Here is a 13221-nt window from a genome sequence, read left to right as displayed (position 1 = left end):
GTACAACCTGAAGAATTTACTAAAAATCACTGAATTGTGTACTTAAAGCAGGTAAATCTTATGGTATATAAATTATATTTAAATTAAGTTATTTTCAAAATAGATTAGAGAGTAAGATAAGTAGCTCACAGAATTCCTGGTTTTATGTAGGAGTATGTTGTTGATAAAGTGCATGTGCGGGTTAATTATTCCAATAGTAGAACAGTCTGGTGGATAGAAATTTAGGCCGGTATTTGGACATCAACTGCACCCGTTGTGATTTGTGCCGTTAAATGAAACAAACAAACAGCTTCTCTAAACTAAAAAAAAGATGCTTTTTTCTGTGTGGATTAGTGGTATTCAAACTTTTTTTGTTCGCAAACTCCCTTAGAACGTTTACATTATCTAAAAATTTTCATCAAAAATTTAAATAACCTTGGATTAGGTAAGTTTCTCTGATATGATGCCAGAAATACAAGCTAAAAGGAAAAAAAAAATAGATACATTGGACTGCATCCAAATTAAAAACTCCTGTGCTTCAAAGGTGTACACCTTTAAGAAAATGCAAAGATCGGGGCTCCTGGGTGGCTCAGTCAGTTGAGCGTCCGACTTCAGCTCAGGTCAGGATCTCGCAGTTTGTGAGTTCAAGCCCCACGTCGGGCTCTGTGCTGACCGTTCAGAGCCTGGAGCCTGTTTCAGATTCCGTGTCTCCCTCTCTCTGTCCCTTCCCTGCTCATGCTCTGTCTCTCTCTGTCTCTTAAAAATGAATACACGTTAAAAAAAAATTTTAAAAAAAAGAAAATGAAAAGATCATCTACAGAATGGGAGAAAATATTTGCAAATCATACATCTGGTACAGGACTTGTATCTAGAACATGTAAAGAACTCTTGCAATTCAACAATAGACGACTCAATTTAAAAATGGGTGTATTAGGTTCTCCAGGGAAACCGAATCCAGTAGGGAGGTGCGTGTAAGTGTGTAAAGAATGTGAGAGAGACATTTAAGGAACTGGCTCATGCCGTCATGGAGGCTGGCAGGCGCAAAATCTGCAGGGAGGGTTGGCAGTCTGGAGACCCAGGGAAAAGCCAGTGCTGCAGTTCATGTCTGAAGGCCATCTGCTGGCGGAAGTCCTTCGTGTGTGAGAAAGAGCCACCTTTGTTCTGTCAAGCTCTACAGCTGATTGGATGAGGCGCACTCACGGTACGGAGGGCAATCTGATTTACTCAGAGTCCACCAACTTAAATGTCAATCTCATCCCAAAAACACCCTCCCAGAAACATCCGAAATACTATTTGACTAAATATTTGGACACCATGGCCCCACCATGTTGACACATAAAATTAACTATCACAATGCACAAAGGATTTGAATAAACATTTCTTCGAAGATAATCTACAAATGCCACACGTGCATGACAAGATGCTCTACATCATTTGCCATATGGGAAGCGCCCATCAAAACAACAATGAGCTATCGCTTCACATCTGCTAGGATGGATCCAATCAAAAAGATGGGCAGTAGCAAGTGTTGACCAGGACATGGAGAAATTGGAACCCTCCTACACAACTGGTGGGAACGCAAAATGGTGCAGCCGCTTTGGAAAGGAGTTTGGCGGTTCCTCAAAAGTAAACATATTGGGGCACCTGGGTGTTTCGGTTGGTTAAGTGTCTGACTTCGACTCGGGTCACGATCTCACAGTTCGTGAGTTCGAGCCCTGTGTCGGGCTCTGTGCTGACATGTCGGAGCCTGGAGCCTGCTTCATATTCTGTGTTTCCGTCTCTCTCAGCCTCTCCCCCCCCCCATCAAAAATAAATAAACATAAAAAAATGTCTTTAAAGGTTAAACATAATTACCACATGACCCAGCGATTCCACTCCTCAGATACACCCAAGAGAAATGAAGACATATGTCCATACGGAAACTTGTACATGGATGTTCGCAGCAGCATTATTCCTAACAGTCAAAAAGTGAAACAACCCCGGTACCCATCAACCGATGAGTAGATAAATAAAATATGTTATAGTCCTACAATGGAATATTATTCAGCTGTAAAAGGACACGTTGTACAACATGGATGAATCTTTGAAGTGTTATATTCAGTGACAAAAAGCGAAACACCAAAGACCACGTATTGTGTGATTCCATTTACATGAAATGTGCAGAATGGACAAATAGAGACAAAGTAGATAGTGTTTATCAGGGGCTGGGGGAGAGGGAAATGAGAGACTGCCAAGGAGTATGTGGTTTTTTGGGGGGTCATGAACATGTTCTGGAATCAGATAGCAGGGATGAACACGTAACTCTAAGTTGCCTGAAAATATTAAATTGGTAACTTAAAAAGTTTAAACTTATGGTGTATAAATTATATCTTAATAAAGCCGTTAATTGGGGCGTCTGAGTGGCTTAGTCGGTTGAGGGTCCAACTCTTGATTTCAGCTCGGGTTGTGATCTCAAGGTTATGAGATACAGCCCTGTGTTGCGCTCTGCGTTGGGCGTGGCGCCTCCTTAAGATTCTCTCTCCCTCACTCTGCCTCTCCCCCCGCACTCACACACCCACTCTTTGAGTCTACAGCATCTGTATGTAAGGGCTTTCCAAGGGGTACATGGACAGTGATAGTTTGAAGAGCATCAGGTTCCAGATGCTTAACATAATAATCTAATCTTTCCCAGAGCTGCTCTCCTTTGAAATGGGCCAGCAGTTGAGACTTCATGCAGGTTCTGTGTTCACAGTATCCCTTCCTCTCTTTGTTACAAAAGTGAACCTGCCCCTCTCACTTCTCCTGAATATTGCATTGCCTATAAGATTTCATGGCCTTGGAATTTAAAAACCTCCAGGGGCCTAAAGGGAAGGACAGTTTGAAGTATTGGTATCAGTGTTACTAGGGATAAACAGAGGCATTTGATAATGATAAAAGGGGCCAATCCAGCAAGAATATATGACAGTTATATATGCACCTAACAACAGGGCACCAAAACACATGAAGCAAAAACTGACGTAAATGGAAAAAGAGACTAGTTGGAGATTCCAATACTCTACTTCTGATAACTATCTGATAACAGAACAACTAAGAAGAAGACCAACAAGGAAATAGAGGACACGAATAATACTATAAGCCAGCTGGACTTCACAGGCATCTAGAGAACACCCCCCCCCCCCCCGCCAACGACAGCAGAGTGCACATTCTTCTCAAGGCAATAGAACGTTCTCCAGGATAAATCAAATGCTAAGGCAAACTTCAATAAATCTAAAAGGATAGAAATAATACAAAAACATACTCTCTGACCACAACAGGACGCTATCAGAAATCAATATGTGGAAATTTAAAGTACGCTCCTAAACAACCAACCTATCGAAGAAGAAAGCAAAAGGAAAGTTAAAAAATAGTTCAAGGTAAATAAAAGCAAAGATAAAACACACGAAAAGTTTTGCCGTGTTATTGGGATGTAGCAAAAGCAGTGCTTAGAGGGAAACTTATACCTATAAATGCCTGTATTTAAAAAGAGGATCTTAAATCTGGGGTGCCTGGATGGCTCAGTTTTGAGCATCCAACTTGGGCTCACAGTTCGTGAGCTTGAGCCCTATAAAGGGCTCACTGCTATCAGTTCAGAGCCTGCTTTGGATCCTCTGCTCTGTTCCCCCCCTCTCTTCCCCTTCCCTGCTCACACTCTGTTTCTCAAAAATAAATAAACTTAAATCAATAACCTAACCTGCTACTTTACACTGAAAAAAGAAGAGGAAACTAAACAAAGCAAACATAAAGCAGGCAATCATAAAGATGATAGTGGAAATTAATGAAAAAGCGAACAGAAAAACAGTAGAGAAAATCCAAAGAAATCAGCAAAACTGACACGCCTTGACTTCGACTGACCAAGAGAGAAAGAGAGAAGACTCACATCACTAGAATCAGAAATGAAACAGGGGAGGGGCACCTGGGTGGCGCAGTCGGTTAAGCGTCCGACTTCAGCTAGGTCACGATCTCGTGGTCTGTGAGTTCGAGCCCCGCGTCGGGCTCTGGGCTGATGGCTCAGAGCCTGGAGCCTGTTTCCGATTCTGTGTCTCCCTCTCTCTCTGCCCCTCCCCCGTTCATGCTCTGTCTCTCTCTGTCCCAAAAATAAATAAATGTTGAAAAAAAAAAAATTAAAAAAAAAAAAAAAAAAAAAAGAAATGAAACAGGGGACATTATTACCAGCCTTACAGAAATAAAAAAGATTAGAAAGAATACTATGAACAATTGTATTCCAATAAATTAGATCACTTAAATGAAATGGACAAATTCTTGGAAGGACACAAACTACCAAAACTGACTCAAGAAGAAATTGACAATATGAATAGGCCTATAATAAATCAAGAGACTGAATTAATAATAAGGAAAAAAAACCTCACAAAGTCCAGATACCTTCACTGGTGAATATTACCAAACATTTAAAGAAGAATTAATATCGATCCTTCACAAGTTCTTCCAAAATATAGAAGAGAAGGGACATTTCCCAAATTATTCTGAGATGAGTATCACCCTGCTACCAAAACCAGCCAAAGATATTACAGGAAAAGAAAACCACAGGCTAATCTTTCTCAGGAATCTAAATGCAGAATTCCTCAAATTTTAGTAGCAAACTGAATCCAGTCACATATAAAAAAAAAAATCTATATTATGATCAAGTGGTAATTATCCCAGGAATGCAAGGTTGGCTTAACCTCAGAGTTGGCCGTGAGTTCTTAGATACAACACCAGAAGCACAAGTAACGAAAGAAAAAATAAAGTAGACTTCATCAAAATGAAAACCTTTTGTGCTTCAAAGGTCACCATCAACAAACTAAAAAAGCAACCTACAAGATGGGAAAAAAATATCTGCAAATTTTTTATCTGATAATGGACTAGTCTCTAGAATATATAAAGAAATCTTACAAACAACCAATTAAAAATGGGCAGACAATTTGAATACACATTTCTCCAAAGAAGATATACAAATGGCCAATAAATACATGAAAAAATGCCTGACCTCATTATTCATCAGAGATCTGCAAATCAAAACCACGAGATACTATTTCACACCCACTAGTATGGCTACAATAAAAAAAAAAATCAGAGGGGCGCCTGGGTGGCTCAGTCAGTTGAACATCTGACTTCAGCTCTGGTCATGATCTCATGATTCGTGAGTTCGAGCCCCACGTCATGCTCTGTGCTGACAGCTCGGAGCCTGGAGCCTGCTTTGGATTCTGTGTCTCCCTCTCTCTCTACCCTCCCCTACTCGTGCTCTGTCTCCATCTCTCCCAAAAATAAATAAACATTAAAAAAGTTTTTTAAATCAGATAATAACAAGTGTCGACCAGGATGTGGTGAAATCAGAGCCTTCATACACTGCTGTAGGAATGAAAAAATGGTGCAGCCCCTTTGGAAAGCAGTCTGGCAGTTCCTCAGAAAGTTAAACGTAGAGTTACCATTTGACCTAGCAACCCCACTCCTAGGTATATAGCCAAGAGAGATGAAAACATATATCCACACAAAAACTTGGACACAAGCATTTTAGAAGCGTTACTCATAATAATCAAAAGGTGAAAGACGACCCAAATGAAAAGAGAAACATGCAAACAAGCTGATGCATGTATAAATAAAATACGACATACCCATAAAATGAAGGGCGCTTGATTCACACGCTACAACATGGATGAATCCTGAAAACATGATGCTAGGAAAGAAGCCAGTTACCAAAGACATATATGATTCTATTTATGTGAAGTGTCTCGACAGGAAAATCAATAGGGACAGGAAGTGGATTAGTGGTTGCTTAGGGCTCGGGAAAATGCAGGAATGTGATGGTAGCTGAAGGGTATAGAGTTTCTTTTTGAGGTGATGAAAATGGTCTAAAATTGACTATGGTCATTGTGGCTCCTTTTTTGTGAATCTACTAAAAATCGTTTGAATTCTACACTTCTGACAGGAGAATTGTGGGATACGTGAATTCTGTGTCAGCAAAACTATTATCAAAAGTAATCTAACATAATGGCGGTTATGCAGCAAGAAGAAAGTGGGGACTTTGGAGTCCAATAGACTGTGTAATCCAGGTCCTCCAAGAAGCAGGCACCATATGGGGTTGGATAGATAAGAATTTTATTAAGGAAAGCACTTGTGTGAGATAAAATGGGGAGGGAGCTAGGAAAGGTTGAGAGAGCTGTCAGACCATGATGCAAGTCTGACCCCGGGTGAAGGAGACAGGGAAGGATGGTTTAGAGGAATCACCCTAGTCTGCCATGCACCCCAAGAAAGTTTTGGCAAGGCCGTCGAGGAGTCTTCCGGCCAAAGTTTGCCGTCGGAGGAGTTTTGTGTCACACAGAAATGGATCTGCCTTAGTGTCCCTGCTGCACTTTGTCATTGGACGGAGATGCCCACGGGAGATGTGTCCTCCATGCAACTGTGATGATGGATTGAAGAGTGCAGCCGAAACATCTGGTCAACTGAGCTCCCCTAGAGTTGGACACGTGTCAGGCACTGTCTCACGGCCGCCACACAGACTAGGGTTCAAATCCCAGTTCAACAACTTACTAACCATATGACCTTGCACAAGATACCCTCTCTGAGCCAGTTTCCTCATCGGTAAAATGAGGATAATAGCAGTGCCTAACACACAGGGGTATGTATATAAATTGCCAAGCACAGAAAAAGCGCATAGTAAGTGCTCAGTAAGTCGTAGCTGCTACTAATATTGTATTTACTACTTCGACCATTATTATTTCTCTCTAGATTTTACATACCTCCACTAAATGATAAATATCACAGTCTGTATATAATGAATATTCTGTTTATTTTACTTAGTATCATATTGTAAGTCTTCTTCCAAGTAATCATTTGCTCTCCCTAACATTTTAAAGTTTGCATTATATTCTGGAGAGTATACATAACCTAGCTTACTTAACTCTTCTCCTAATCATTAGGGGTTTACAATTATTTTTTTCGGTCATAAAATATTTTGTGGAGTACACGGGTGGTTCAGTCAATTAAGCATGGACTTCGGCTCAGGTCATGATCTCTCAGTTCATGAGTTCAAGCCCGGCATTGGCTGTGTGCTGACAGCTCAGAGCCTGGAGCCTGCTTCGGATTCTGTGTCTCCCTCACTCTCTGTCCCTCCCCCACTCAGGTGCTCGCTCACTCGCTCTCTCTCTCCCAAAAATAAGTAAACATTTAAAATTTTCAAAAAATAAAATAGAATATTTTGTGATGGATATTTTTATATAGAAATATTTTTGCCCCTGTATTTGATATTTTCCTTCAGGGTGCTGATGAGGATTATTAGCTTAAAGAGTGTGAACATTTTTAAGGCTCCTGATCCACATCGCACAGTTTGCTGTGCTGGTGTACATTCAAACCCACAGCATGTGAGAGTACTGACTTCTCTGTGCCCTTCCCCAGCCTTGGGTCTCGTTCTTATATTTCTAAATATTTGCCTACTGGGAAGGCAAAATGGCATCTTATTTGTTCTCTGTGACTCATAAGGATGAGCCATTTCCCAAATGTTTTTGCACAAGTGATTATTTTGTGAATTGTCCTCGCACGCTAATTTATTGAGATCTTAATTTTTTTCAATCCATTTATACAACTTGTCTGATAATAATTGCCTGAGATGCTTCCCATGATTTTGCCTCTGTTTTAACCGTGAGGAGTCTTGTGTGGGTGAAACCTATTGGCATTTCTTTATTTCTGGTCTCCTTTAAGCTGAGAAAGCCTCCTTCCTGGAGAAAGCAAACCTCTCTTTGCAGATGGTTCAAAGTAAAACCACGGCTGAGCTGCTCAGATGATTTTTTTTTTTAATTGTGAATGAGTCGAGCCCAATCTAGTGACCAATTGCTGGGATGGCCTTCTCAGAAAGTGTTTCCTCCTCTTTCTGTGTTCTAGGACCCAGGACACCCACTAGGAGGCGCGCGTGCGAGGAACTCTGTGGGTGCAGAGGCGCGATGGACGGGGAGGCTGGGGGGGCGCCCGAGGTACACAGGTCCCCGGCTCCCGGGGACTTCCACTTCTGTCCCACGGATCTGTATGACTCCGAAGGCCGGCTGCGGCTCTTCCCAGAAGAACACACGCGGACGGGAAGACAAGTCCCCGCCGAAATGACCAGCGAGCCCGGGGGGGCGGCCCCAGGTAAGGCCCAGAGCGACCTGGAGGAGGAGGTGCAGGAGCTTGTGGATTTGTACGCGCTTGGAGGTGGTGGCGAGTGGGGCGCGGAGCTCGTGCATGGAAGCGCGCCGCGCGTGGAGGTCTCGGAACCCCGGCTGCACCTGCCCGCGGCCGGGGCGCAGTGGGACTGGCGGCTGGGCGCCGAGGCCGAGGACCCGGGCTGCTTGGGCTGGGGCGCGGCCGGCCGGGACCTGCGGGAAGCCTACAGGTACGCGCACGGCCGGGCCAGCGAGGAGTACGAGTGCTACGTCATCCCCGAGGAGGAGGACGAGGACGAAGCCGCCCTGGTCTTCTGTGTCACTTGCAAAGCCCCGGTAAGGGCGCGCGAGGTTTCGGATGCGCACGGAGAGCATGAGGTGACCCCCCTCAGCAAGGCCCTGGAAAGCGCCAAGGTAAACGGGACTCCTTAGTTCCCCCGACAGTGCATTTGTGTCTCCAGTAGGCGGGCAGGGAATGAATTTAAAGCGCCTCCTACGGAAGAGAGCAAAGAGCATTAACGTCTCCTTGGGATCCTCTGTTTGCTAGGACGAAATTCACAAAAACATGTTCAAACTGGAAAAGCAGATTATCGAGATGGAGAATTTTGCAAATCACTTGGAGGAGGTTTTCATCACCGTGGAGGTAAGAGCAGGCGCGGTGACGCCCTCAGACACACGGGGCTTCCGCCACGGCTGGGTCAGCAGCTGTGACTGGTGTGGGTTAGAGAACTGCCCGCTCCTCGCCCTTTCCCCTGCCCTCCCAGGGGACCTTGGGCATCTACCTGGTGGAAACTACCTGTCCTCATCCCCTGCTGAACCGGAAGCTCTCCTGGGGAGGCAGGGTCTCCTCTGTCTTTCTATCCTCAGTCCTGCTGCGAGGGTGGGGCTCCCGCATGGCCCAGCCTTGACAAGGCATTGCAAGACACCCGCCCTTCCTGATTATTTTCCCCAGCTGTTATGTTGCTCGTAAGATTAATACGCTTCTGTGCCTGTCACCAAACCCGTCACAGTCCCCTGGGTGTACCGAGTAGCATGTCGTACACTGCTGTGATGCCTGCACTCAGCCTCCCCGTCCAGATGAGGCTAAGGACCAGGACTTTGCACCTGCCTTCTCTGCCTGTGGGTGCTCTACCTCTATTAATACAGCCTCGTATCTCCAGGAACACCTCGTATGAATTAGCTAAGCCCCAGGCCCCTGTCCCGGGAAGCTGGAACTTCTTCATCCCCAGTCTTTTTTTTTTTTTTTTAATTTTTTTTTCAACGTTTATTTATTTTTGGGACAGAGAGAGACAGAGCATGAACGGGGGAGGGGCAGAGAGAGAGGGAGACACAGAATCGGAAACAGGCTCCAGGCTCCGAGCCATCAGCCCAGAGCCTGACGCGGGGCTCGAACTCACGGACCGCGAGATCGTGACCTGGCTGAAGTCGGACGCTTAACCGACTGCGTCACCCAGGCGCCCCAATTTCATCCCCAGTCTTAAGAGGGAGGACTTTGCACTAATCCCGTCTGCAGGGCACAGGGACGGAACGAGGGACAGAGGTACAGCCACCCGGACAAAACTCTTTACACTCTGCCCGCTCATCTCAGGTCAAAGCACCCTGACCCTCGGTGAGGACTCTGACTTTCCCTTTTACACCAGCACTGGGGAGTCCCCACTGCCTTTCCGTCTCTGCTGCCATTCTGAGCAAGTCTCGGACACGTAGAAGATGTTCAGCAAATACTCCCTGAGTCATCGAGAGAGCCTCTGCTTTGGAAATGTCTCCGTTACCTGGAGAGGGTGACATCAGTCACAACCCACGAAGCTTTCCCAGGCTTCGAATCTAAGAGGACCAGTAGTCGACAGGATTTAATTAACATTACTCATCCCCGGTGCCCCTGGATTAAGTACTGTCACGTGGCTCCCTCTGCCTCCCTACGTTTTCTCATCTATTGGGCGGGACCATCTGGCCACGGCCCCCACTCCCCTCCCCCCTCCCCTTCCCCCTTCACCTTTCTCTTAGTTGATGTGAGGATCTGTGTGATCCTGGCGTTTGTAGGATGCAGGCATCAGGAGGTGGAGGTGAGTGTCGTGAGATGCTGGCTCAGGAGGGAAGGCTAGGTAGGGCTTGCCCAGGACAGACGTCTCCGTGGATGTCTGCAGTCCAGGGATACGGTGGCAGGTTGACTCATCTCTGACCATCTTCCTGGGAGGTGGCCACGACGGAGGTGGCGTGGGGCCGGGGACGGGGTGGGGGGAGGGGAGGGAGGATTGCAAAGTGCTGCCAGGAGTGAAGGCAGTGCTTCTCGTTAAGGTTATCCCAGGGGCTCGGGTGCCTGGGTGGCTCAGTTGGTTAAGCGTCTGACTCTTGATCTCAGCTCAGGTCTTGATCTCAGGGTTGTGAGTTCAAAGCCCTGTGTTGGGCTCTGCGTTGGGCTCCATGGCTGGGTGTGAAGCCCACTTAAAAAAAAAAAAAAAAGATTATCCCAGGGGCTCTAGCCATAGACTCCTGGTCCCAGCTCCCGCTGTACCCACCCCAGCATCCTGGCAAGCGATGATAAGAAAAGGGTGGGGTGACTAAAACATCTCTGGGTAGGTATACTTTCATGCCTCAAATGACTCTGTAGTCGACACACCACGTTCGCTAAAATAACGGCTGAGGTCAACCGTCTTGCAGGAGAACTTTGGAAGACAGGAACAAAATTTTGAGTCACATTTCAATGAGATTTTGGAAACACTTGCTCAAAAATATGAAGAAAAAATACAAGCTCTCGGAGAGAAAAAGAAAGCGAAGTTGGAAGCCTTGTATGGACAACTGGTCAGCTGTGGGGAAAACCTGGATACCTGCAAGGAACTCATGGAAACCATAGAGGAGATGTGTCACGAAGAGAAGGTCGACTTCATAAAGGTCAGTCAGTCATGAGGTGAAATGAGATCATGAACCGAAGTGACAGTATGGCGGGGGTGGGTTAGATTGTCCCCTCTCTGTCTGGAGGTGTTGCAGTTGACCTCTGTGGGCCAGCATCCATTTGGTTCCTGGATGTTCACGAACATCCATTTTGTTCCTGGATGAGGTGGTCACCCGTGTCTCTGTGCGCTCCGCCATGAGTGGCCGAGCAGACTCACGCACGGCTGACGCCTTCCCTCCACCATTACTCAGACAACACCAGCCTTCGTTCCTCTGTCCCAGAGACCTGTCCCCTCGCCAGGGAGCTGAGCAACATCAGCGCTCTGAGAGTTTTCTGGTCACCTCAGATGGCCTCTTAGAGCTCTGAGGAGGAGGCAATCCAGGCTAAAAAGGCACGTCCAACTCTCCAGTTACCAGGGCACCAATTTTAAATCTTTGTAAAGTCAAACATGCAAAAAAAAAAAATCATTTCTTAATTTTCTTGAAATCCAATTAAATCTGACCTCAAGGCCCCATGCTGCCGGGATGTGGGAATTTCAATCTCAGTCAGAGCTGAGGTCCTCTTTCTTCACAATGTCCCACAGGAATATGGCGCGGTTGTGGTGTCCAGGATGTGAGGGAGGGGCCTTCAGCCTCTGGAGCTGCCCCGTTGCCAAATATGGCTTCCACACTGACCCTGCCCATAGTGGTCCCTCAAAGCCCAACAGCGCTTCCTTCCTGCCGCGCTTGGGGCAAGGGACCCGTGACAAGCTGGAAAGCAAGTGTGCAGACACCATTAGAGCCTTCAATACTCAGACCTTCTGAACCACTGGTCCCGCAACATCGCTGTATCCCAGAGACATAACCCCGAATGTGGAGAAACTGATACGTGTGAGAATGTTTCTTCTCACTGTTATTTGTGATGACGAAAAATTAGAAACAACCAAAATGTCCCTCAACAGAGGAATGGTTAAGTAAATGATGGAACTTCCATTCCGTGAACGGTTCTGCAGTCTTTCAAACTGGTGGGCCTAAAGACCATTTGTGACGCGGGGGTGCTTCCATAACGTCCCTGGGGGGACGCAGTCGTCTGGAAGAGACCCACAGGCAGCCCGAGAGTGGTTTTGTTAGTGGGGGATATGGCTGTTACTTTTTTCCCCCTAATTTCCAAGTTTTAAAATGTGCTTATATCACTATATAGTTTGAAAAATAAATTTATTTTCGAAGTCAACTGAGTATTTTCTCCTTCCCCTCCTCCTTTTTAGGATGCTGTGGCTATGGCTGACAGGTAATGCTTTCGTTCTGACGCACATCTTCTTTCCCGTCTCTTGCTCCTCTAGATACAAATAGACTCAGCTCCCCTTGGGAAGATGCTCCCAGTTACAGTTTTCATGTCTGCCCCTGCAACCCAACAGCGCTGGCTTCGGGGGGACGATGGTCACTAGGACCCGCTAGTACCAAATCTCAGACGGCCCAGCCAGCAAGCCTGTGGCCAGGTCACCCCGTCAGCCCCTCCTTTCACCAGGAGGAGCCAGGGTCCAGTGCCTCCCCCATCCCCGAGCTGTGCCAGGACCCAGACTGTGTACTGCAGAAAGCACACACGTTGTAGAGTCAGACAGGAGTTCAAATCGCGTTACCCCCATGACCTTGGGCAAGTCGAACCAGTCTAGGACTCACCTTCCTTATCTACAGACAGGGATAGTTTTACGGGAATTAAACGAGACAGTGTCTGTAAAGCCACATGAACATTGAAGCTTGATGACATAAGGGGTAAGAAGCAAAAGACAGACCTGGTTTCAGAGTCCGCCCCTGCCACCTGCAAACCCTATGACTGCCAGAAAGCAGGTGCAAGAAAACTCATAGCCCCAGTCTACCGTCAGCGGGTTGAGTACGCTCGGCCCCATGGAGAAGAAACCCCAGAGTCTGTGCGTGTCGGGGCCTGGGGCAGCGGGGGGATGGCAGCTTCCGGGTCAGCACCGGAGAGGTCTTCCAGAGGGTGTAGATCTGGAGCTGTTAGGCACTTGCCCCCCAAATGGCCCACCCCTACCCCTCCCCTCTAAGGCACAAACCAATTCCTCCATCCCCACTGGGGACCCCCTGGGTCAGTCACCAAAGCAGATGGCAGCCAGCAGCCAGCAGCATGTCAAAGAAATAAAACTTCAGCAAAGAGGCCCTTTGCGTTCATTACCGGTGACCCAGCACTGTAGACACACACCCTAAGGAGCATGTC

General features: G+C 46.5%; 1 protein-coding gene across 11 annotated transcripts in view; it reads left to right on the top strand.

Moving 5' to 3' along the window:
* Nucleotides 1-13221, top strand: part of FSD2 (fibronectin type III and SPRY domain containing 2) — a 58784-nt gene that overhangs the window by 13012 nt on the left and 32551 nt on the right. For 10 of the 11 annotated variants that reach the window (XR_007149641.1, XR_007149642.1, XM_047846799.1 and 7 more), the window contains 4 exons: nt 7870-8540; nt 8674-8769; nt 10782-11012; nt 12257-12279. Coding sequence is in view for 9 of the 11 variants with exons in the window: in XM_047846799.1 (XP_047702755.1) it covers nt 7870-8540; nt 8674-8769; nt 10782-11012; nt 12257-12279 (1021 nt within the window). In the remaining 2 variants the exon portion in view is untranslated. Of the gene's footprint in view, nt 1-7869; nt 8541-8673; nt 8770-10781; nt 11013-12256; nt 12280-13221 lie in introns of those variants that run through there. The other variant, XM_047846803.1, reaches the window with a different exon arrangement.

Source organism: Prionailurus viverrinus, unplaced genomic scaffold (genome assembly GCF_022837055.1).
Source record: "Prionailurus viverrinus isolate Anna unplaced genomic scaffold, UM_Priviv_1.0 scaffold_40, whole genome shotgun sequence".
Taxonomy (NCBI): domain Eukaryota; kingdom Metazoa; phylum Chordata; class Mammalia; order Carnivora; family Felidae; genus Prionailurus; species Prionailurus viverrinus.
Note: the sequence above shows the minus strand (reverse complement) of the source record. Positions and strands in the feature narration are given on the sequence as shown.